The following is a 24,828-nucleotide window of genomic DNA, read 5'->3' as shown; positions in this document are numbered from 1 at the left end:
CTTCACTTCTGCATCAGATCTACCGTGTTCATCAATGATACTGTCCAGATATGTAAAGGTTTTTACATCTTCCAAATCTTCTCCGTCAATTGTGATTGGATTGGTGCATGCTTTGTTGTATCGGAGAATCCTGCTTTTCCCTTTGTGTATATTGAGACCTACTGCTGCTGAGGCTGCTGCTACACTGGTCGTCTTCTCCTGCATTTGTTGTTGCGATTGCGATAGTAGGGCCAGATCATCTGCGAAGTCTAGATCGTCCAGTTGCATCCTAGCTGTCTCCTGTATCCCGTGCATCCCTCCAGATGTTGACGTCTTCCTGATCCAGTCGACCACCAGAATAAAGAGAAAGGGTGAGAGTAGTAAAAATTGATTTTTAGCTCGCTAGTGAAGTTCTTAACGTCCTAGACAAAACATATAATCTGTTCAGTTAGAAATATTAAAATCAAGACAGCAATAATATTGTGTACTAGTCATAGTGTATTTTAAAAAATGTGGCTAAAAGTGAAATTTTCGAATCAACCAATTAGCTGGAAAATATTATACCCCTTCTTCAAGAACTAAAAGTCATTGATTTGATTGTTTGTCCGAAGAGTCTCAAACTGAGGTGAAATAGTTATCTAGCCCTGCATACTATTCAGTCGTGTATTCTTCTTTTAATTGAAATGTAAGTTTGATAAGTATCATTTTGTTTGATTGGGGAAAGTCTTCAAATATGTTTAAAGCAATATGACCCGACCGTTGTTGCTACCTTGACGTGATGGCCGGGCTTGCCTATCGGGATGAAGCAACCGAGCTATACTGGCTGGAACAACCGTTCCTCAAGATCCTACCATGTCAGACAGGTCGGTTGAAGAGCGGTAAACTAAAAGCAACAAAACTAAGGTCCGAAGGCGAAGTCGTACTGCTGACTGTACAGAGGTGTGACAACAGTAAAGTGTTTCCTTCAGACAAGCAGCATGACAGCGATGCTGCCTTCCCACAAGGAGGGGTGGGGTTAGAAAAGGTCGACCCTAAAAATGCACACCTCGCCTTATCCCACGGATATCCGTCTCCAGTGGTAAGGTCTCAACAAGTACGGAGCTAACACAAAAATTATCCATAAAAAGGTCATGTGTGACGGTTAAATGTCAATTTTTTGCTCGTTACTTGACAATTAAAAATGACTAAAATACTTGGATGAATTGTTTGAACCAACAAACACTTGTACATAGCTAAATGTGTTCAAGAATTACTAAACATAATTAAATAATCTCTCTTATGTTTGTATACATGTAGAAAAGTATAGAGTTGTAAAACTAACTCAAATTTGATGTCAAAACAAGTCAACAGATAATCGACGGATTCACAAAAGCTTTCTTACGATCTATTTCATTTTAATTCATCACTTTACGGTGTCAGTAAACTAATATTATACTGTAGCTAAATTCGATTATTATTTCATTCCCAATTATATTTACTGGTTTTACTCACAGTTGTAAACATACAAACAAATAAAAGGTGTTTTGAGTAAGGTGTATACTTCAGTTATGTGGCGCATATGTATTTGGTGTCCCTTTGTACTAATATTTTGTAAAGTCTTAGCTTGGAAGTACACAAACATTTTGCTTGTACAATAATCAGTTCTCTGATATAAACAAAACATAAAATCGATGCATTCCTATAGTTGCACATAGTAATACTCATATCTTATTTCCTATGCTCAGAAATGCTTTCGATCTAGAATTCTTATGCATAGCCTCTTTTTGTTAGTCTGATGATTTTGCAAGATTATTTTTCAATTAGATTGTCGATATCCTTTTTTGTCTTATCGATATAATGCACTGAGTTAGTTTCGACTAATGTTTATCAACTACTTCATACGTATTTCTTATTCTTAAGTTGATTGAAGATGTCACTCTGTAATAGTTGTTACTTTTTAATGGCTATGAAACGTTTCATTTTATTACACAACAATTATTAACTGTGTAGATGTACTACTTATCAGTTATTCATTTTATTTGGCAAGAACGTCACTTTATTCTTAAATTGTTATGATTTAAACTAAATGTATGGAAAGTATTTCTTTCGATCTGATCATCATACTTATCCATATATGTATACAATATCGAGAAGATTTAGTTTGTATATAGGTATGGGACATACAAATGACATTAGTACTACGCATGTTCTTGGTCGAAGTATATGTTGTTTTATAAGATGCATTTCTGGCTGATTTAAATATCACATTTTTAATTCATCCACTAATTTTTTGATACATATCACAATGTGATAATTTTTTTTAAAAGTTGCGCAACCTATCTCTCCCGGCAATGACAATACAAAGAAGGCAATAGTATCAACGGTTCTGAATGGGAATGATTCAGCAGTAGAGTCTTCAGTAGTACAAACAGTTAGCAGTTATATCATTAGAAATGAAACACCATGTAATGTTTGTGAACCAACTAAAAATGGTCAGATTAAAGATTGTCCAACAAATCATTCTTCTTTTAAATACGATCGACGTGATAAAGGTGGTCCCATTTCTAGCCATACTCGGTTACGTTATTCTAAACGTCAACAGGTGAGTGATAATTTTGCTTCCATGTTATTTAGTACCATAACACACGTTTATTTAAATTATCCCCGTTCTACAATTACTAAGCAAAATGCTTATTACCTAAGTAATTGTAAAGATATTTTGTTTGGTAACGTAAGTGTTATATATTCAAACTGTATTTTTGTCGGCTAAATAATTCATGAGGGTCAAAAACTACTGTTCGAAATAAATTATCGTAAGTGAACAAATATGCAGTAAGTTTTTCTCTCATGAGACGTTTAATAACTTATTAAGATTTTGTAAATCTAGACAGTGTAAAGAAAATGTTAATCTGTATCTTACAACTACCTAACTATATTTTAATGGAAAATTCTGTTTTTCACAGAACAGTTTTATATTGGATGCATGATTTGTATATTCGTACAGAAACCTTCAAAGTTTGTTTCTTAAACTTGAAATAAATCTCGTGTTTCCTAACTGATATCATGAAGATAACAAAACTGATTACTGAGGTTTGGAAATTCAGAGAAAGGAGTTTAGCTACTCATGAGTAGTGTATTAGTATATTACAATGAGAATGATTTTTTGTTCGAAATACTCTAATAATAATTTTATAATCTGAAAAATAATGATTACAGAATTCACGCCAGTTTACAGGCATGATCGATTTGATATAAATAGTAACGTTAGACGTGCAGAACAAACATGTGATAAAAGAAAGTTTTAAGTATACTAGTTCAGTAGTTGTTTAGGTAGTACATATATTACAGCAATCCTATGCATCAGCCGGGAATTTTTAATATTTCTTAAATGGACAGCTTGTTGATTTATGAACGGTGTAATTAAAGTAAATTCGTGTGCCAGATCGAAATAATGATAATTATCTACAACTAGAGAAATTAAAACGAAAACAGAGAGCACGGAACAGCAAAAAAGTAATTACCAAAATATATGAATCAGGTCTACCTAAATGCGTGTATCATGTGACACAGTAATATACTGTTGATGTTATTCAAATTGGTTAAAATTGCTAGGGGCGGTGTTAACATATTGACAGCAAGTGGGTGGTTTTACTAAGGGAATTCACTAATAAAGATGGCTAAACATTTAAGGTTACTAAAATATCACTTGTGGAATGAGATACACTTGAAGGCGCTAGACCATTCAATGCATTTTCAGAGGAGCAGTATGAATCGATGCAGCGAACAAATAATGGGAGTGATTTCATCGTGCGGATAGATCGTGGTAGGTTATTCCAGAGTCTAGAAAAGTTACAGGTGAAGTAATTCATATAAAGAGATGATTTAGAATGAGTTTGTTTCACTAGTGCCAAGGAATTACGGATGTCATAATGAGAGGTTTCTGCATATTGAATCGCGTGATCGGATGTAAACGATAGTTTATGAAGTAGTTTGAAGAAAAAGATAAGACTTAGTTTGAGTCTCCTCCTCCATAAAGGGTCTAGCCCAAGTTTATTACATCTAGAATTATAAGTTAAGGTACAATCAGCTCCAAGAATACGAAGTGTAAATCGTCTCTGTACTGATTCCAGCCTTAATTTATCCTTTATGAGCGCACTGCTAAGAATAAACGTGCAATATTCTAGAAGAGGTCGAGCACAAACTTTGTACATTAGAATACGTGACTCAGTGTTGTAAAGATTTCGAGTTATGTAACCTATTAGACGTTGAGACTTAGAGGTCTGTTTTAATATATGTTCTGTAAACGACAAGTCTTGGGAATATCTAAGTCCTAAGTCTACTACTGTATGTGACCTAGATAACACTTCTCCATTTATGGTAATGTCTAAGTTGAGTGATGTATCACCGAAGCATATCCATCCACATTTAGACGTATTAAGCTCCAGTTGCCATTTTAAGCACCACTGTGCTACCTTGTTAAGCTCCATGCTGATGCAATTTTGCATATTTTTCAGGTCACGTGGAGAAAATGAATATACTACTTTAAGATGATCTGCATATAGAAGGGGCTTACCGACACAAAAACTTTCACAAATATCATTGATAAACACTAAAAAGAGCAAAGGACCTAAGACACTACCTTGTATTACACCACTTCTAACAGGGACAGCGTTAGACAATGAAGAGTTAATTTTAACTATTTGATGTCGATTTCTGAGAAAGGAATCAAGCCAAGCAAGCAAAGGATTTTGAACCCCATAAGACGCGAGCTTACCTATAAGAAGTTGGTGGCTAACCATGTCAAAGGCTTTAGAAATGTCCAGATATAGCACTAAGACTAGAAATCCTTGGCTACGTAGAGAACAGACTAAATTAAAGAAGTCAAAATGACATGTCATGCAAGAACGATTTTTAAGAAATCCATGTTGAGTATCATTGATAAAATTTCCAGCAAGTAAATAGTTGGAAAGTTCATCACTTATAATCACTTATAAATATGTTTGATGTTCAAAATACGAAACAGAAAGGAGAGCATATATTAATAACATGCCTTGACAATCAATTCATTTAAATACTGTTTAGAAAAGTAGTCATTTATGGATACCAATGCAAAGATTTCTCTCTTCAGCACTTTCATGAAAAATTGACCGATTTATTACTAACTTGTCAGTTCTGCTCAAATATCATAAGAAACAATTTTTTAAAATATCTATGATCGAATATTAACCATCTTCATAGATCCTCTACCTTTTGATAGAGCAACATTTACAGTCTTAAAATATTCCACGAAAAACTGGTATTCAGTATATCCAGAATTTGATTAGTAGACTATTAACTTGTTTATAATTATAATTAGAATAAATTGGGATAGTTGGATGATAATTTTGTATTCATTGAGCCATAGATCTGTCTTCTAATATAAGTGAACCTTTTTAACAGTTTATCTAATTTTAGATTACCCATTGATATAGACTGGTTCTGAAGCAATATCCAGATTTAATCGTTCATAACGATATTACCCACATAATTGCATCAAAGTTACACTATACAAACATAGTTTATTTAGTGAAATATTGGTAAATGCATAACATACCATGAACAGTAATTGAAAGTACTTTATTCAAAAAAAACATGGACGATATTTACAAGCAATAATCTTTTTGTAAATGAATTAATTCATTAACCGATGATTCCTCAAAGTGAGGATCGATTAACATTTAATTAACTTCATATCACTGTTTCTCATTTTGATATTTAGTGTCATGCTGAAAACTTACAGGCGTCTTCTCAATCGTATATATATATCGTTAATATGGCTATCTTTAATAAGCTCGAAACCTCATTCGCTCCATTTTTATTATCAGTTTTATTATTGTTATTATTATTGGCTTTATTCAATATTATATATTTGGTACAATGTAGAATTCTCAGCACAAATTATTTCGACAAGTTTCATTTTCTTATTTCTTGATCGATTCTTGCGATAAATATTGAGTGGTCTCCAGCTGAATGTTATTAGTTCAGGAATCAACATCTGAATAATGTATATTCTTTTCAATGCATATTACCAGCAATTACGATGTCTCTGATTAGGCGATTCTGTAACTCGGACAGCGAAATGTCGTAAACTTGTCTTAAACGTTCCTGAATCGACTATGCGACTAATGGGCATAATGATGCGTTAAAACAAACAATAAAATAGATAACTTGTTGAAATATTCAGCTGGGCTAAACAGGTAGCCTAGATCTATTAACCAGAAAATATGTTACCATGACTAATAACATTAAATGTTTTAATTAAAATATTAATAATTTTTTATATAAAATATTATCAATTGTTTTATTGTTTATTTTAACATCTTAACTGATCAATTCGATCATTTCGATTACATTTAATTTTAGATAGAACATGATAGAAATGTTCATAGTAGTTCTGGTTATATAACACCAGATTCATATTTATCAGAAAATTGTAATAGATCTCAAACAAATGGATATCATAGTCAAAATTTCAATCAATACCATAGTGATAAAAAGTTGATTAATCAAAGAAATCATACACAACTATTATATCATCCTCATAAAAATAGTTTATATAATGAAGATATATCTAATAAAATAACACATGTTGGTGTTGCTTTGTGTATGCCTTCAGAATGTACTTTAAAATTACCTAAAAACTTTCAAACTTCACATAATTATCAACCACAAACAAATACACATTGTCAAGATTCAAGTATAACATTTTCTACTGATTATTTAAGTGAAGATGTCAGTAGAAAAAGTGAAATTCGGAATATAGATACATTGAAGTATATGAAAATGAATTCACATAAGGATACTGTTAAATGGGAGGAATTAAATTCTGATGATTTAATAAGAATTAATCAATTAAGAACAGTAAGTCAAAATGAATTAATTCCTTCTTTTGTTCTCAACACATACTGATTACATCATTGTTTCTATCAGTTACATATATATATCTTAATTCCTAGTTTGGTGGAATTTAAGTTTTTGAAAGTTCATTTTTTCACCTCACGGACTCTGTTAAGAGCCAACATAAGATCCGGTAAAAATTAAGATCTAGGACCTATCCAAATTGCCTTAATTCTGTTATCTGTTATTTTGTTAATAAACGATGGCTCTTACATGTATAAAAGATCGTAATATCATTTTTTCTTGTTCATATTTCCACAATAACCTTTGCTGTTTTTGATTAATTGTTCTTACTTTTAGTTTACTAATTCTGTTTTGTTCCATGGTCATTGTTAGTAGCTATATGTAAATTTTTTGTTCCTGTATAAATTTTTCTTTTGAATACTATGGTTCCCTTGAACTCCTACCTTAACTTTGTGTTTCATTGCGTTGGAATTATTGTTGACGTGTTGTGTACCAATCATTCGTTCCATTGAGTTTACGTAGATCTGATTATGTATCATAAAAATATCCTACATCAGTCGTAATTAGTAACTATTGTAGGCCCAATCGCAAACTGAAAAAATTCACAATTCACCGTCGCTAGATAGGTGAAATAACAAAACCTTTAAAGATAATCATGCACTAAACGTAAAGAAAACATGATTAGAGTAAAACGAATTAAGTTCAAAGAATCTAAATGTATTTAGTAATAATCGTCATCAAGCTCAAACTTAGGGGAAGATGAAGAGTTACTCCATGTGAAACAAGTTTTAAGCAATTTCTTATTAGATCTTTAACGATAAATTGAGCTTATTATTTATCTATCAATCAGTAAGTCTAAACCCCTGAATACTGACTTAAAATCAGTAACATTTGATGAATTCATGTAAAATCTTAGTAGTTTTTGTTTTCTCTTTACATACTTTCAGGGGTCTTATTTGCTATTTTAACTTCTCAATTTTAGTTATAAATGGTAGTTTAAGACATTTTGAACTTTTTCAATAGTTGAGATCATGAGTCAATTGGAGTTAACTCACCTGGAAGCACTGAACGTCCGTTTCGTTCTATTGTGGCACTTCTCGATATTGCACGTTCACAATCCCACCTCGTGAGATTCGAACCCAGGTTTTCCATTGTGGTCTAGCTTTAATTGACTCATGATCTCAACTACTAAAATTACTATAATATCCACAAAATTCCCTTCTGACATTTTGAACTTATCATTTATTTCAAGTATCATCTGTTTGTGTAAACAAAAACTAACTTTGTTAAAAAGTTTATGGGTATCATGTTAACCGAATACTGGGTGAAAAGATGTGATTTATAAAAGACTATTCTATTGATTTTGATAAATCAAGACCATTTCGTCTTAGTACCTTTTATATAATCTTCCATATTTAGACAACATAATGATGATAAACATTTTATTCATTTCTTAATAGTTCTTAATCAATCTTTCTTATTGATAATGATTTTCATAGATAATCGATAAAGAATTAAATATTCGTCTACCAATTAATCCAAAACACTTAATTATTGAATTGAGTACTGGTGTTATTTTAATTCAGTTACTGAATAAATTTATCGGGACAACATCAACTATCAAAGTGAGTCTATTTTAACTTGTGATTCATTCATTTGAATTGATTGATTATACCATCAAATGAAAAACAGTTACATTCTCTATTCCTTAAATAAAAATTGATAGTTATTGTTTGGATTGTTATTACATATAACAATATCTATCAAAAGTATCTTAAGCAGAGACGGATAGTAGCAAAAGGTGGAATCCAAATTGTATGTTTCATCCTATTTAGGACTTGTCAAATGAGTGTACCTCCATCGGAGTTGATGCAAACTCTGGTATTTAAACCCAGTGCATTTCGCTGCAAACTCCAATGCATTATCCATTATCTTCCTGAATCTAGATAACTACTGATTTGTAACTTAATGGCAATCTGGACACAGTCTGCACAGACACTGGGTTCGAATAACAGAATGAATATTAAATTAGGGAAGCAGGTATATATAGAAGACAAGTTCCAAATATAACAAAACGTGCTTCCTGGGTTCCACTGCTAGTTACCTTCTATCTCTGTTTAGAATGCTTGTGACTAAGTAGCGACATCGAGACAATTCGCGCTAAGTGCACATATGCCGAAAGAAGCTGATAAATTACATTCTTAAACGTCAATGTAAAGGATCAAACGACTAAGATAAATAAATATGTATCAAAGTTTTATTAACTTTGGAGAGTTTCTAACAGTGGGATCAAGGAAGGGTGTTTCATTCTATTTAAGCTGGTTGATTGAATTTACTGGCACCTCAGTGTTCATGTATACACTGAGATTTGAATCCTACCTTTCATTCCAAGCATCAACGCGTTATCCAAACAGCCATTAGGTTATGAATTTTATTTGAAAATGTTTAGATCTTTTCATTGTAGATGTTAAGCACTGCAGATGATCAGTCTTCATTATCATATATATCTCCTGAAAGAATTGACACAATATTTCCACTAACCATCTTCTGAATGAATGGAAATACTGAGGCAGTTCACCTACGTTGTTCGTATGCTATTAGTGGCTAATCAATTACAGTCCTCAGCGTCGATAACGGAGAGATATAAACCCTCACAAAATAGTCTGAATCACATTGTCGAGAATAAAGAAAGCGCATACTTAGTCATGAAGATGATATCTTTATGCAGTTATCACACTTTACAGTGAAACACTCGTGAAATAATATCAAGGCTAAGTTAGTTCCAAACAATATTTTAACCGTACTGCATTAATCTGAATAGTTATAAAAACAAGAGAATACACCCTGTTCTACTGATAAACATAGGGAAGGAGCTGTATGAGTCGGAAAATAAATAGCTATTTGGTGGTGATGGTGGTGATGAGATTAATCCATGTATAGTGAAAGCCAGAGCGGTTAGTCATAATCTGGACCATCTTTAGCGCCTTCATGATATCAGTCTGACAATAAGAAGTCTAATTCATAATGCATCAGTGAGAGCAGTTTTACTCAATTTTTGTGAAACCAAGCCTCTCCAAGTTGATTATGTCAAGTGACTCTCTGTATTTGACCATCCTTATCTCAGAAATATTTCTGACATTCATTGACAATACCATGCTAGTAATGCGGAGTTTCGGAAATGTGTGTTTGAGCACAATGATTATGATTCAGTTGGTGTCACTATATTGAGACACCGAATTCGGTGGCTTGGACATGTACTACAAATGTCACCCCATCGGATTGCATTTCGTGCACTATTTACCGACGCTGATAGTGGTTGGAAAAAAGGAGAGGCGGTCAGTTTATAACAAGGTATCGTGGTATGAGATAGAGCTGTACAGAACTGGCTTCTGTTGGTCCTCCACGACTTTTTTGGGGGGTCATAGGAATGGTGGAACAGAGTGACTTGATAAGTTACCAGGCATGGCTTTCTCTATCTCCTCACGATATCACTTTTATTGTGTGGCTCAGGCATATTCTGGTATTCGTTTGCACCAATATTTATATGTTTATTAGTATTGTTATTTGTAAATTCTAGGTTACTTACTGTTAAAAAGAAGGTATAAAACTATAAATCTATTTATCAATATATATATATATATATATATATATATATATATATATACATATATATATATATATATCCCCTATTATACGGGCATGTGGTTAATCTTTTAACTGAACAACCTATTCGAATTAGCTCAAAGTATACTCATATTTCCTTAACTACTAACAGATATAGTCTCAAAACTATGGGAGGATATATAGAAATCTGTCAATAAATGAATCCAATACAAATATCGATCAAACATATATACAAAATTAGAAAGTTTTATTCATTGTTAGATATTTAAGACAAGTCACGCAATGTCGAGTCACTTAGACTAGTGACTACATTTCAACTTGGTCGATAGCATTCGATCTGCCCTAAGAAGGGTCTGACACATATGACATCGATCACCATCCAGTGATCAATCAATTGTGAAGACAAGTTATTTGATTCGAGATACTGTGCTTATTTCCTGATTGTATACTAATGTTGATGATGTTAGGCTAAGGAAACTAATATGTTGGGTGGTTGAAGATAGTTGTCAGGAAACCCTAGACCGAGGTTAGCAAAGAGGACCTGGAATCCAAAGGGAACTGGTACTCCCTGTGGTATGCTAAGTCACGCCGCTCGACATCATAGTCGGTTATCATTGGTCTATTTTGACTGTGGTTAGTACATTTCATCCATCAGTCTTCTGAAAGCTGGAAAAAAGACCCTACGTTTTTGTCAACACTAAACCTACCATATATTAGTGTTTAGTGAAACTATGAACATTCAGTGTTCATGGCTTTTACCAGAAATAATCTTCACTAGATTCATTAACTTGTCAACTTATCGGTCACTTACAATTTATGGATCATAAATAATTTTCTCACATAAGTATTCGTCTATACCAAATTGGTCTTCACCAATATAAATTGGTCTTTTACCAAAGAGGACTTATAAACTGTACTCCTAGCTGTCAATATGTATTCATAGTCAGTTTTGTTCACGTCCCCAATGAAGATGTACAAATTTTTGATCGGAATTGTATCGTTTATCGAACGGAACCTATTTTTAAATTAGTCGAACCTCCACAGTCTCTAATTAGGATGAAAATTTCTACTCTGTTAGACATAATCTACTTTATGAACAATCCACGATGGTGATTATTTGATTATTGCGAGTACAAATCAATCTATTGAAGAATATAAAAGACTAGAATTCGAGGTACATAAAGTTTCGTCAACATAAGTAATAAATCTACTATCAATATAAAATTGTGGGGACTGTTGAATATTAATTAATATCACGAACCGATCGATGTCAGATGATTATTAAAAACCTGGAAGCACAATACGGCAGTTTCGTCCTAGTATGGGACTCCTGAGCTGTTCGTAAATTTATCCCTGACTTTACAACGACTGAAATCTTACAAATAAGAAATATATGCAAAAATGTCAAAAAATTGGATAAAATAATAGTTTTTTGTTGATTTTTCTCTTTTGTCTTAAAAAGCTTTTAACCGCTAAACAGACTTCGATAGTTTAATCTGAGTTATTACATGTATTGCAATATAGTAGTGGGGTATATGGACAAATCTATACATCAACAGAAAATAAAGTAAGACTTCTTAGTATCTAGACGTTCCAGAAGCTGGCTGTTATATGGTAAAATCAGTTAATTACTAAGGAAATGCATTCATATAGCTATCAAATTGATGAACTATGCTTTAACCCTGCTTCAAATTTTATATATTTACTTTTATATTACTTGTGAGTAACTCGAAACGATTTGAATGATTATATTAATTCTAATATTATGAAAATTTTATTTATATATGTAAATAATATTTGAATTAGATTCCCACTCTTTAGTCTCAGAAATTTATAGGTTTCCAGAAAATTTGTCATTTACATACGACCAACATTTGATCAATGTATAGATGATTACGGGAATTTTATAAACTGTTAGTTTTTGGAGCCTATTTCGTTTGTCTCTAGTTCAGTTAATCTAAATTTTATGTATTAAGTATAACCCATTCACTGTAAACTAAAATTAACATTTCTCCTTACCGTCATAAGTCTAATAATATTCATTTGTGTGTAGTCGATAAGATTAGACAAGTGATTCCAATCGATTACCTACAAATACCCAACTTCAAAAATGTGTACTATAATGATTCATTTTGTATTGTTTGTTTGTGTCTTCCTATCGATGTTTAGGACTGTAGTTGATCAGTCTCTTATTGGAATATGTACATCCTATGCAGATTGCCTAGATATTGCCTTAGTTCACAAGAATTATAAGCAAAGATGGATGGTGACTAACAGTGGAGTCCAGGACTCGTGTTTCGTCCTAATTTGGACTCCTCAGCCAGATATACTTGCATCCCAGAGTTGATGTTCACTCTGGGACACAAACCCAGTACCGTTCACTTCAAACGCCATCGCTTTATCGACTCAGTCACTGTAATGTTAATTCACTTGAACTAGTGACTACGTTACTACATAGTCGATAGAATTCAGTCAACACTATGTACTAGATGTTATATCAATTACATTTAAGCGGTAAATTAATGTAAAATAAACCTGTCATTCTAGTTGAATAAATTCCTAGCATAACCTTATATTCAATTACCTTATTTTATGTGCTTTTACCACAGAATTGCAATTAAATATCATTAAACAAAGGATTTAGAGATTGTATTTAACTCTTTTTAGTAAACTTTCCATATCGTTCTGTTTTAAATGCTGAGCTTAAATAAGTGCGATCCAAAAGTTCACTTTTTCGAATTCCAACTGTTATGACCTTACCTATACGATCATCGCGAAATACGATTGCCAATTTAGATACGCTGACTTATACGATCAACTAATGACGCATACACCTGTATGAACAGCCTATAGTCCCAATTGGTCTTTTTCCCGCCTAACCATACCTGTTAAGTCCAGAACGCCAATCTCAGCCTCCATGATACCAATCGTATATTTCAAACATACTGGGTTTATATACAAACAAATCAAACCATATCACACCATAAAATAGAAAATATCATTTGTACAAGATCTAGCTAAAAATAGCTGTGATTGTGAGAAGCTGCTACTACTAAATTAGGAATATTTCAAAAATGGCAAATTGTATGGTAATAGTTAATAGGTCAAATAAAAGCCTATAATGAAAAGAATATAAATATATTCACTTAATAGTAATACAATAAGATACATATAATATTAATCCATAAATAGATCCCAACGGTTATCTTTTATTGTTCTCATCGAGATATAACATCAACCACTAATTAAAGTATATAAATAATAAGGATAATTGAAACTATTCTCCTCTTATTTAGTCAGTCATTAAAGGTATTGTCCATAGATTGTAAGATGTCATTTAGTATTATGATTTATAAATGGTTGAATCAAGGGTGAATTATTATAATTGTTAATTGACATTAATATGATACGCTACTGCAATTAATTTCATTATTTATACTAATAAATTGAGTCTGTTTTCGTTAAATGCGTTAACTTACAGAAATTAGAAACCATAATTTGTGTTAGATGGTTGGAGTCAATCACCAGGAAACACTAAAACTTGGTTTCGTACTAGTTGCCACTTGTCAGCAAGACGTACTTGCAATCTTGAGAGAACAGATGCTTCTTTTGGGATTGAAACCTGTATCATGGACTGAGACGTTGCCACTGAGCGATTCAACCTGTGATTGACTTCCTATAGGACTAAGATATTTTCAATTAATGATTCAAGGAAATTTACTTACAATAATTATATTTTTCTAATATGAAGTTGTGTATAGGTTTATTTATGCAATTTAATACCTACTGCTCATTTCAATTGAAATAAATCCTTCTATTATTATCAAAGCTGTTTTATGAACGACAAGATCTTAAGATCTGTAAATACATATTATTACGTCTGTCACTGTCGTGTCTTCAGAATCGCTTAACTGACTTATGCTTGGCACTTAAACTCTAAATCCAACGACGCGTAATGAGAACACGAAGACTGATTTGAACTAAGAAAATTAATGAAACTAATATCTGAATACACCAATTTTTATATGATTTATTTACAGTTTGATTTGTATAATTTGAAATAAGTAGCATGTATCATCAATTAATCAATAACCTATATATAAACACATTTTCCGTGTCATGCAGTTAGGAATCTATAAATAACGGATATAACTAATTGACCAAGCTATACAACTACTCTGTAGTGTCAGATGCTATGTCAAACCCACAAAGATTATTCTAGCTTCTGGATAGACCAATCTATTCGTTCTTCTTTAATCACATTTTGACCTTGTTAATTATTTGCTTACCAACCTTGATTGTTTTTATGTAAGCGTATGTGTGTGCATTTCTTATCTTCTCATCACATGTCTGTAACCTATCTGTAAATATCGATTAACGCTTGGTTAAATTGAGTTGGCTAACACACCTCCACCGCGCGCCACTATGCTTCGTTTCTTCACTCGTTTTTTGGATCAACAATCTTATGCAATAAATCTATTCGAAATTCATTCTAGTATTTGACTTATTTAATTCCGTTCTTCACCAACGCGAGTTAAGTCAGTGATTATAAATGAGGATTGGCGATATGTATATTTCGACAGCAATCACTCGATAACAATCAGAAACGATCTAACTCGAGTCAGATCTCCGGATCACAAAAACTCCTTATCAGTATGTAATTACATGTTACAGATAATTGGTAAAAAAAATCGATTCCATCTGTCATTCGTACTTCAATCGGTTATGTCTTTACTTCTCTTATTACACATAGTATTAGATAGGTTAGAGCCCCAAAACGTCAGCTAGTATGAATTATGTTGTCAGATTTATGGTATTCAATCAATGTGTTGTAATCTATCCTCAGTAATAATTTATAAAATACATTTGAGTTCAGCTTCGACATAAACTGATTTTTGTGTATATATATCGATCGACTACTGAATATCCAGATAGTAGTTTTATGAATCAGTGAATAATCATTCATCATGATGCGTTCTTGTCTGAGATTCTGTTCAGAGAACTTCAGTTCACCATCTTATACTAAAAAAGAAAAGTAAATGTTAACTCCGTTCACTCAGAGTTTATTATATGATCAATTGGCTGCTTTTTCATTGATTGAGATCATGAATGAATCAATGTTAGACCATCATTGAAAACCTGGAAGCACTGAATGGCCGTCTCGTCCTAGTATAGGACTCCACAGAAGTGCGCAGATATGATTTCGCACTCGGGATTCGAACCCGGGGCCTTCGGTTTCGTGCGCTAGACCTTTAGACTACTGAGCCGGCTTTTTATTGGTGAGTTTCTCTATCTCTAACCTAATTAGTATTAAGTATAGGACTATTATTATAAGGTTTAGTTTTTCACTTTTCACTGATGTCAGTTGGAAGATCAGGGAAAACATAAACAGCATTGAATAGCCATTTTATTGCTTATTTAAGTCTATCCAGAAGTTCGTAGAATTTTTTAGTAGTTTCATAGCTAGTGTTAGTTTGCAATTGATTGATCACTGAGTAGTGACACAACACTGTATTTGTCTAGTTTTTAGTGCTAATCAAGTCCTGTAAATTAAGTTCCTATATGGCTACTTTTCTGAGTGACTCAACGTCACATTCACTATGTCCAGATGTTGATTGGAAGTAGTTAGTTGACTAATAAATCGTCGGCCTAGATTTTCTGTCATTTGAGACTGATCAATAAAGTTTAAACGTAATCCTTAGAGAATCGATGCTCCCTATGGGTTTCTAATACACTTCACCCAGTTTCACATTCTGAGACCTTACTACTGAGCTATTTGAGCTACTATTGACTCCCAGAAGAAAGATGGAAATTCACTTCAAATTTAACAGTCATCTTTACAAATCCTACTTCATATATATTTTTTTAATTTTGTAGAATCTCCACAATTTATTAAAATAAATGTCAAATAGGTCTCATTAAGCAAAACATAATTTTCCAAAAAAATTAAGTGTAATGAAGAGTACAAAATACTGTATATTCTGTAGGTTTTTACTAAGAAAAGTATATCATACGATCGATAGGGTATAGTGTTGACCTCAGAAGGTTTTGAATTTAATCTCATCCCTATTTATGGTTAACTATTGTCATCTAATTACCTTTAAAAATTGTTTACGATTTGTTCATAGTAGATTATACTGAGGATGTATACATTTTCTTAATTTCTTCACATTATAAAATTACCAACTATATAACATTCGGTTCAATAAACTTCATGTTATACACTTTTTATTGTTTAGCCTTTTAAACATTATTAAAGTGATGAATTTCTGTTTATTTATTTATTTAGATTTGTCTACCTAGAAATAATCAGCACCATAATATGTTAAATGAAGTAGTCAAATCTTATCGTCGAAATTTAAGACGTTGTCGTGAATCAATATATCGTTATGGTGTACCTAAAGTAAGATTATAAATGATCTGAGTTAAAAATGAGTTTGTTTGTTTTTTCTCCTGAATCTAGAATATTTTGATTGTACTATGTTATCTGAGCTCTGTATAGAGAACAAATGCATGAAAGGATTTGAATTGTATAATCGAATAGTTATGCTATATCACAAATTCAATAAATTTACAATTATACACATGAATAATTTCCTAGTTATATGAAGTTGTCTATCCCGATCGAAGCTGCTACCTTGACGCGGTGATCGGGCTTGCCTATCGTGATGACCCAACCGAGCTATATTGGCTGGAACATATGTTCCTGCAGGTTCTACCATGCCAGGCAGGTCGATTGGCGAACGGTAAGACTAAAAGCAGCAACTCAAGGTCTGAGGGCGAAGTCGTACTGCTGACTGTAGAGAGGTGTGACAGCAGTAAGGTGTTTCCCTCGGACAACCAGCATGACAGCGATGCTGCCTTCCCACAAGGAGGGGTGGGGTTAGAAAAGGTCGGCCCTAAAAATGCACACCTCACCTTACCTCACGGATTTCCGTCTCCGGCGGTAAGGCCCCTTGAAGAACGGAGCTAACACGTCAAAAACCTTCCACAAAAAGGCCGTGCGCGACCGGCCTCAAGCAGTTGTCCCTTGGGCTCTGCGGTCACGCTCCCAGGTCGTCAAGACCAACACTAATCCAATTTCCTTTTCAGGTTCCTCAAGAAATACCCTTCCACGGTGTGGGCAGCCGGGAAGTGACATCAGCCCTCATACCCGTAACAGCACAAGAGACCAAGGTGGTCACATTCAAATCCTTCCTACACCTCCTAATACTTCTCTTATCCTCCCGACTAACCCTCCTCACGTGTCTTTATCACCTCGCACCGCTAGGGCAAACGATTCGAGTACCTGGAACGCCATTCCTGGTCTCCTGAAACCACACTCTAAACTACACGTAGGAGCTTTTAACGTACGAACACTTTGCCAAATAGGACAGCAGGCTTCCTTAGCTAAAACTTTAGAATCTCGCGCCATCGATGTGTGCTGCGTCTCCGAAACGCGCATACAGGATCCAAGTAGCGTCATTCATTTGACCTCACCATGCCAAAATAAAGAACCGACTCGATTTACGCTTCGTGTATCTGGAAGCCCTGATTCTGCTTCCCGTGGCCTCGCCGGCGTAGGTATAGCATTGAGTCCTAGGGCAGAACTAGCTCTCTTAGAGTGGATCCCAATAGACAGTCGTTTGTGCGCTGTCCGACTGAACGGAACAGTAAGAATCCGGAAAGATAGGGACACTCGTCGTTGCCTCTTCGTCGTCTCTGCCTATTCTCCCACTGACTGCAGCTCAGATGATGTAAAAGATGAGTTTTACAGAAAGCTTTCGGACCTTCTCCGAAAAGCTAGGCGCTCGGATGTAGTAATAGTGGCCGGTGACTTTAATGCTCAAGTAGGCAAACTAAGTGATAAGGAAAGACACCTAGGTGGGTCCTATGGTGTCGTGGCTCAAAGAACAGATAATGGCGACCGTCTGTTGCAGCTATGCTCAGATAACCGCCTGTTCCTTGCAAATACTAACTTTAAGCATAAGGAAAAACATCTTTTAACATGGCGACCCCTAATTCGTCCCAACGTTGGACCCAACTGGATCACATCGCTATCAGCCACCGATGGAGGGGCTCGATAGAAGACTGTCGCTCATTCTGGAGCACATGCCTAGATTCAGATCATGCTCTAGTGCGAGCGCGTATTTGCTTGCGTCTTACTGGACGTAGGAAAGATCCTGCAAGGAAACCTCTTAGGGCCCTACCTTATGATAGTCAAGCTAAGAGTATATTTCAGGAACAACTAGGAAAACAGTTAGGCAGCCATGTATGTGATGCCCACCCCGATGCAGCATGGAATGATATCCGAAAAGCTGTGGAAACAGCAGTGATATCTGCTAGTAAGGTAAACCAGAAGGTTAGGGAGCAACACTGGATCTCAGCAGCATCTATCTCACTGATAGATGCTCGGAAACACATTCCACCTGGCTCTGAACATAATGAAGAGCGGAGTCAGCTTAAGCGCAAGCTGACAAGAAGTCTACGCAATGATCGCGAACAGTGGTGGGTAGCGAAAGCAAGAGAGATGGAAAAGGCAGCGGCAATAGGTAATAGCAGACAATTGTTCAGACTCGTTAAGGAAACCGGAATTAGGAACCCGACCGTTAGCGAAACAATCTCAGAGAAAGATGGACATATTATTCATTCTCAATCCAGGAGATTGGATCGATGGGCAGAACACTTTAGGGATCAGTTCAACTGGCCTTCAGCCACACTTCGGTTTCCCACGATCTCTAGTCAACCTGAATGGCAAGTTAATGTAGGTCCTCCGTCCCTTTACGAAGTTGAAAAAGCCATAGGAAATCTGAAACGAGGGAGAGCAGCAGGCCCTGACAGGTTTACTCCTGAGATTTTTAAGGTTGGTGGTCCAGTATTAGCAATGAGATTAACCGAGGTCTTAGGTAGAATTTGGGAACTGGACGTAATCCCATCTGACTGGTCTCAATCACTGATTGTGCCAGTTTTTAAGAAAGGACAAAAGTCCTCTTGTGACAATCACAGAGGAATCAGTTTGACTAATATAGTGTCTAAAATATTAGCTTCAATAATACTTCGACGCCTAACTAAAGCTCGTGAAGAGCAGACTAGAGAAAACCAGGCTGGTTTTCGACCTGGACGTGGTTGTATAGATCAGATATTCACACTACGTCAGGTTCTAGAACACAGACACACATTCAGACGCCCCACAATGGTAGTATTTCTCGACCTTAAGGCGGCATTCGACTCGATTGATCGTGAGGTTCTATGGCAGTGTTTGTCACTGAAAGGAGTACCACAGAAGTACATTAACCTTATAAAGGCTCTCTACTCGAACACAACTGGTCGAGTGAGAGCTTATGGCGAACTGTCATCAGAATTGATCACCTCAAGTGGTGTTCGTCAGGGCTGTCCACTCTCCCCATTCTTGTTCAACTTTGTCATTGACGTACTTTTAGAGATAACACTCTCCTCATCTAAATATACAGGGGTTGAACTTCTACCAGGAGGTTCACTTGTTGACTTAGAATATGCTGATGACATCGTTTTATTTGGTGAAGACACTGACAAAATGCAGAGTCTTCTGGCCACTCTAAGCAACAATGCAAGCATGTTCGGGATGCGATTCGCTCCTCGAAATGCAAAATGTTGCTTCAGGATTGGGTTACATCGACACCCGAACTAGTGATAGGGAGTGAAGTAGTTGAGTGTGTCGACCGCTTCACTTATCTTGGAAGTCTCATCAGCCCTTGTGGTTTAGTGTGTGACGAAATCTCAGCACGGATACAGAAGGCTCGACTAGCTTTTGCCAACTTGCGTCATTTATGGCGTAGGCGAGATATCCGTCTATCAACCAAAGGACGTGTTTACTGCGCAGCAGTTCGTTCCGTCCTACTTTATGGGAGTGAAACATGGCCGGTAAGAGTAGAGGATATCCGTAGGTTACTAGTATTTGATCATAGGTGTCTTCGAAACATTGCTCATATATCATGGGACCATCGAGTAAGTAACACAGTTGTTAGGAAACGGGTACTAGGTAAGGATGGCAAATCAATTGATGAAGTAGTGAAACTTCATCAGTTGAGATGGCTTGGACACGTGTTACGTATGCCCAACCACCGACTGCCTCGACGTGCTATGTTCAGTGGTATAGGAGTAGGTTGGAAGAAAGCTAGGGGCGGCCAAACCAAAACATGGCACAAGTCCATGAAGTCACTGACAAGTGAACTGAGTCATGTTGGTAGGTGTAGACTACCTGGTTGGGGACCGCGAGATGACAGCAACCGTTGGTTAGAGACCCTGAATGATATGGCTCAAAATCGTTTGCAATGGCGCAGGTGCATCCACTCTCTGTGTTCTCCCAAATTCTAATCTTCTGAATTCTTCATGTCCCTTTTTTTTCCTCTTTCCAAATTTCTTTCACTGGATTATACTCTTTAAATAACATCTCCAAACCCTAATCTTCCCGATTACTGCTTATACTCTTGCTACCTCTACCACTACGGGATTTGAATCGACAAGTGCATCTCTGTGCTAATGTGGTGTGGCAACTCGAACTGATGTACGTACGTACGAAGTTCTACGTTGTTACTGACTGACTGACTGACTGACTGAAGTTGTCTATGTAGCTATTTATGTTCTTCTAAGAGACTCAGAATTATTTTTTTCTAGTTAGCGTTTTTTTAGCGAGTTAGTTTTCTACGGGATGAGGTTGCTAATCCGATGCCCAACCCTCCTCCTTTATCCGGGCTTGGGACCGGCAGTAACTCCAGAAGTGTTACAGGCGGAGTTGGATAGGAAATTACCAAACTGCATCACGGGGCAAGCCTTAACTTGGAATCCTGAAGGGAAGCGGAAAAGAGGTAGGCCAAAGAACACATTTCGTCGGGAAATAGAAGCAGATATGAAAAGGATGAATAACAACTGGAAAGAGCTGGAAAGGATTGCCCAGGACAGGGTCGGACGGGGAGTTCTGGTGGGCGGCCTATGCTCCTCCACGAGGAGTAACAGGCATAAGTAAGTGACTCATAAATAACACAGATGTAGCAGTAAAAAAAGACTTGTTTTATTTGGTTGAAAACGGCTTGTATACTTTGTAAATAAGTTTTCTAATTTATTTATCACCCTATTGACAGTTTACATTATTACTTAAATGGCTGAAATCCTCAGGTTAGATAATTACCTGTAACATAACATACTTGTTCTTTAAATGAAATGTAATGACGAATATAACATGAATGAAATCTGTTATAATTCGATAAAAACAAGTGCTATAGTTTATAATTTTGTTTTTAAAAAAGGAAACTAGATTTCACTGTAGAATAAATCAGATCAATTAGAATAAGTATGTTACTGAAATACTTTAATAGACAAAATAATAGAAATCTAGTCAGTAATGTTTGTTTTATACTTTAAACAATGGTGAAACAAAATGGGAAACAATCTGTAAATGAACTTATTTTCTTGTTTTTATCTTTCTTTATGAAAAAGGAATATCTATTTTCCACTGAATCCATTGTAAATCCTCAAAGTGCTGATGGTTTATTATCGTTGGCTAATTCCATTTCTATTTTATACAATTTACATAATAATAATAATAATAATAATAATAATAATAATAATAATAATAATAATAATAATAATAATAATAATACAAAATCTCCCATAAATGCTTCTTCATCTAATCAAATTCAAAAAGATTTTGATATAAACATAGAAAATCAATATAGTACCAAATGTGCACAAAATCAATTCACATCCTCCCCTATACAGCAACAATATTTACAAAAAAATCAATATAATAATAATAATAATAAAACAGTCAATCATCATAGAATATATCAAATGAATATTTGGTCAAATTATTTATGGTCAGATGTGTAATATAAATCAATCAATCAATAAAATGCAATCATATTATTTCCCTTTCTTATAGGGATTGTTTTGTTTTTGTTTTTGTTTTTTCTATACATCAATTGATGGGTTACATGAATGTTATTGTACAATAGTGAAAATATATTCATAATATTTTTCTATATATACACAATTGAATATTATTGAAAAACTTTTAAGAAAAAAAAACATTTTCTTTTCTTTTTTTTCATTCAATTTCTCAAGTTTAACAGAATTATGTAGAAACTATTCAAAAACAAAAATTTGTTTTCTTTTTTAATGTTGAAAAACAAAAAAAATTGTTACTTTTTATAATTTTCTAATGGGGATATTTTAAAAGTCAGTTTTACTTATTTACTTACTTACACCTGTTACTCCGAATGGAGCATAGGCCACCGACCAGCATTCTCCAACCCACTCTGTCCTGGGCCTTCCTTTCTAATTTTATCCAATTCTTGTTCATTTTTCTCATGTCTGTCTTCATTTCTTGGCGTAATGTGTTTTTCGGTCTTCGTCTCCTTCTCTATTGGCCTTGAGGGTTTCATGTGAGGGCTTGTCTTGTGACGCAGTTGGGTGCTTTCCTCAACGTGTGTCCTATTCACTTCCAGCACTTCTTCTTGATTTCTTCCTCCGTTGGGATCTGGTTTGTTCTTTCCTACAGTTGGTTGTTGTTGATAGTGTCCGGCCAACGAATCCGAAGTATTTTGCGTTGACATCTGTTAATAAACACTTGTATCTTCTGGATGATGGCTTTCGTAGTTCTCCAGGTTTCTGCCCTATACAGTAGAACTGTCTTGACATTCGTATTGAAAATCTAAAAGTCAGTTTTAGTTTCCAAAAATAAAAAACAAAAAATGAAATGAGCATTTAATAAATAGAATTTCATGGATTAGTTGAAGTTACATATTAACATTATTGGATGATGTTGGTCAGCTCAGTGGTTTAGAGGTTAAGCGTTCGTAAATGAGATCGATAGATCCTGAGTTTGAATCTCGCGAGGTGGGATCATGGAGGAGTTCCACAAAAGGACAAAATGGTTGTTGAATGCTTACAGGTTCTCCATGGTGATCTAACTTCAATTGACTCATGATCTTAACTATTGAAATATAATTTTGTTTAGTTCCTAATATCTATTGTTACTTTTGATTAACATTACAAGTTTATGTGAGATTTTATCGGACGTCGGTTAACAATCTAATTGAACATATCTATTGTATCGATAGTAAATATATTTTTGTGATATCCTAATGAGTAGAAAATTGTGCTTCTGACGTTTCGTGACTTGTTGTAAGCCACTACTTCAAAGTAAAGTGAAAAAAACCAACAAAAGTTTAAATTGCACAAAGGGAACAATGCAGAACATTGTTAGTACAATTAAAACTATAATAGGTCTGAGTATGTCAGTGTCAAGTTATTCTTGATCACGGTGAATTTGTATGACCTGATACCGTATTAATTTGTGCACCAGAATGCGGGTTTGATAAATGTATGTATTTATAATATGAAGTAGAAGGGTAGAAACTGAATGTGTGTATAGATTGTGTTGAAAGCAAATAACGTCAGATGTAGTTGTTTGGATAAACAGTTCAGGTTGGATGAATATTCAGGCCTTCTTTCCTAATGAGTGCACAGGCATTTAACATAATGTGAAACGTTTTGACTACTGGTGAGCCTTTTGCATATGAGTCTAATACACAAGATAGTGGTAGTTGGTGAATGAATTCTGCTTCCAGGCTGTTTATCTTCTCAGAATCCTGAAGCCATTGAATCACATAGGTTTTGAACTATGGTTTTCTAACTAGAAAAGATGGGGCTTCGGTATCCAGCAACACAGTTGAAGCTCTAATAATCTTTTTCCTCTCTAACTCACTTATTCAAAAACAATCTTGGTACATGAAGGTAGTAAGCAGAACTTCCTTAAAAGAAATTATAAACTGCAGGACGCGTGTGAGTATATCAGGTGTGGAAATGGATCATTCCTCAGCCTTACTGCATCTTTGGACGTCTGTGACTGAATTATTATATATGACTTCTTAGCACTACTGTGGACGCTTTTGGTAAGTACTTAAGATTCAACCAACTTGAAATTCACTATTTTCAGTCCATAATACTGATTAATTTATTTATAACCTTTAAGTTTATACCGTAAATACTATAAGGCATAGCACAATACAAATAGACTTATAATTCAATATGTGTGAAAACTTGTCTGGAGTTCAGGGTAATAAACAAAATCATCAAAACAATCAAATCTATAATGTGCTAATCCAATCATATTTAGATGTTGACTTTAGTAAATAGGATAATATGAGTCAGTTAAATAAGAATCATGTGGAAAGTTCACAATGTGTGTATGGATGTGTAAGATTGAGTTATCAATGATTGATATCCGGTGTTAATATGTTTTTATATGAAGGAATAAATAAAATAAAAGTGCAAGTTGAAGGCTGAAAAAATTCTTTCTGAATCATTGAAGTACAAGTAAAATTGAGA

General features: G+C 34.6%; 1 protein-coding gene across 2 annotated transcripts in view; it reads left to right on the top strand.

The window, feature by feature from the left end:
• The window catches only part of MS3_00004350 (uncharacterized protein), a 44,038-nt gene extending 19,719 nt beyond the window's left edge, over positions 1-24,319 (top strand). Inside the window, exons 9-14 of one of the 2 annotated variants that reach the window (XM_051212257.1) lie at positions 2,286-2,560; positions 6,361-6,858; positions 8,358-8,483; positions 11,945-12,201; positions 16,772-16,885; positions 21,934-24,319. In XM_051212257.1, the coding sequence (XP_051072417.1) occupies positions 2,286-2,560; positions 6,361-6,858; positions 8,358-8,483; positions 11,945-11,977 (932 nt within the window). In that variant the 3' untranslated portion in view covers positions 11,978-12,201; positions 16,772-16,885; positions 21,934-24,319. The remainder of the gene's footprint in view (positions 1-2,285; positions 2,561-6,360; positions 6,859-8,357; positions 8,484-11,944; positions 12,202-16,771; positions 16,886-21,933) is intronic. The other variant, XM_035730678.2, reaches the window with a different exon arrangement.
• Positions 24,320-24,828: the final 509 nt, after the last annotated feature.

The sequence above is a fragment of the Schistosoma haematobium genome, chromosome ZW, assembly GCF_000699445.3.
Source record: "Schistosoma haematobium chromosome ZW, whole genome shotgun sequence".
Lineage (NCBI taxonomy): Eukaryota > Metazoa > Platyhelminthes > Trematoda > Strigeidida > Schistosomatidae > Schistosoma > Schistosoma haematobium.
Note: the sequence above shows the minus strand (reverse complement) of the source record. Positions and strands in the feature narration are given on the sequence as shown.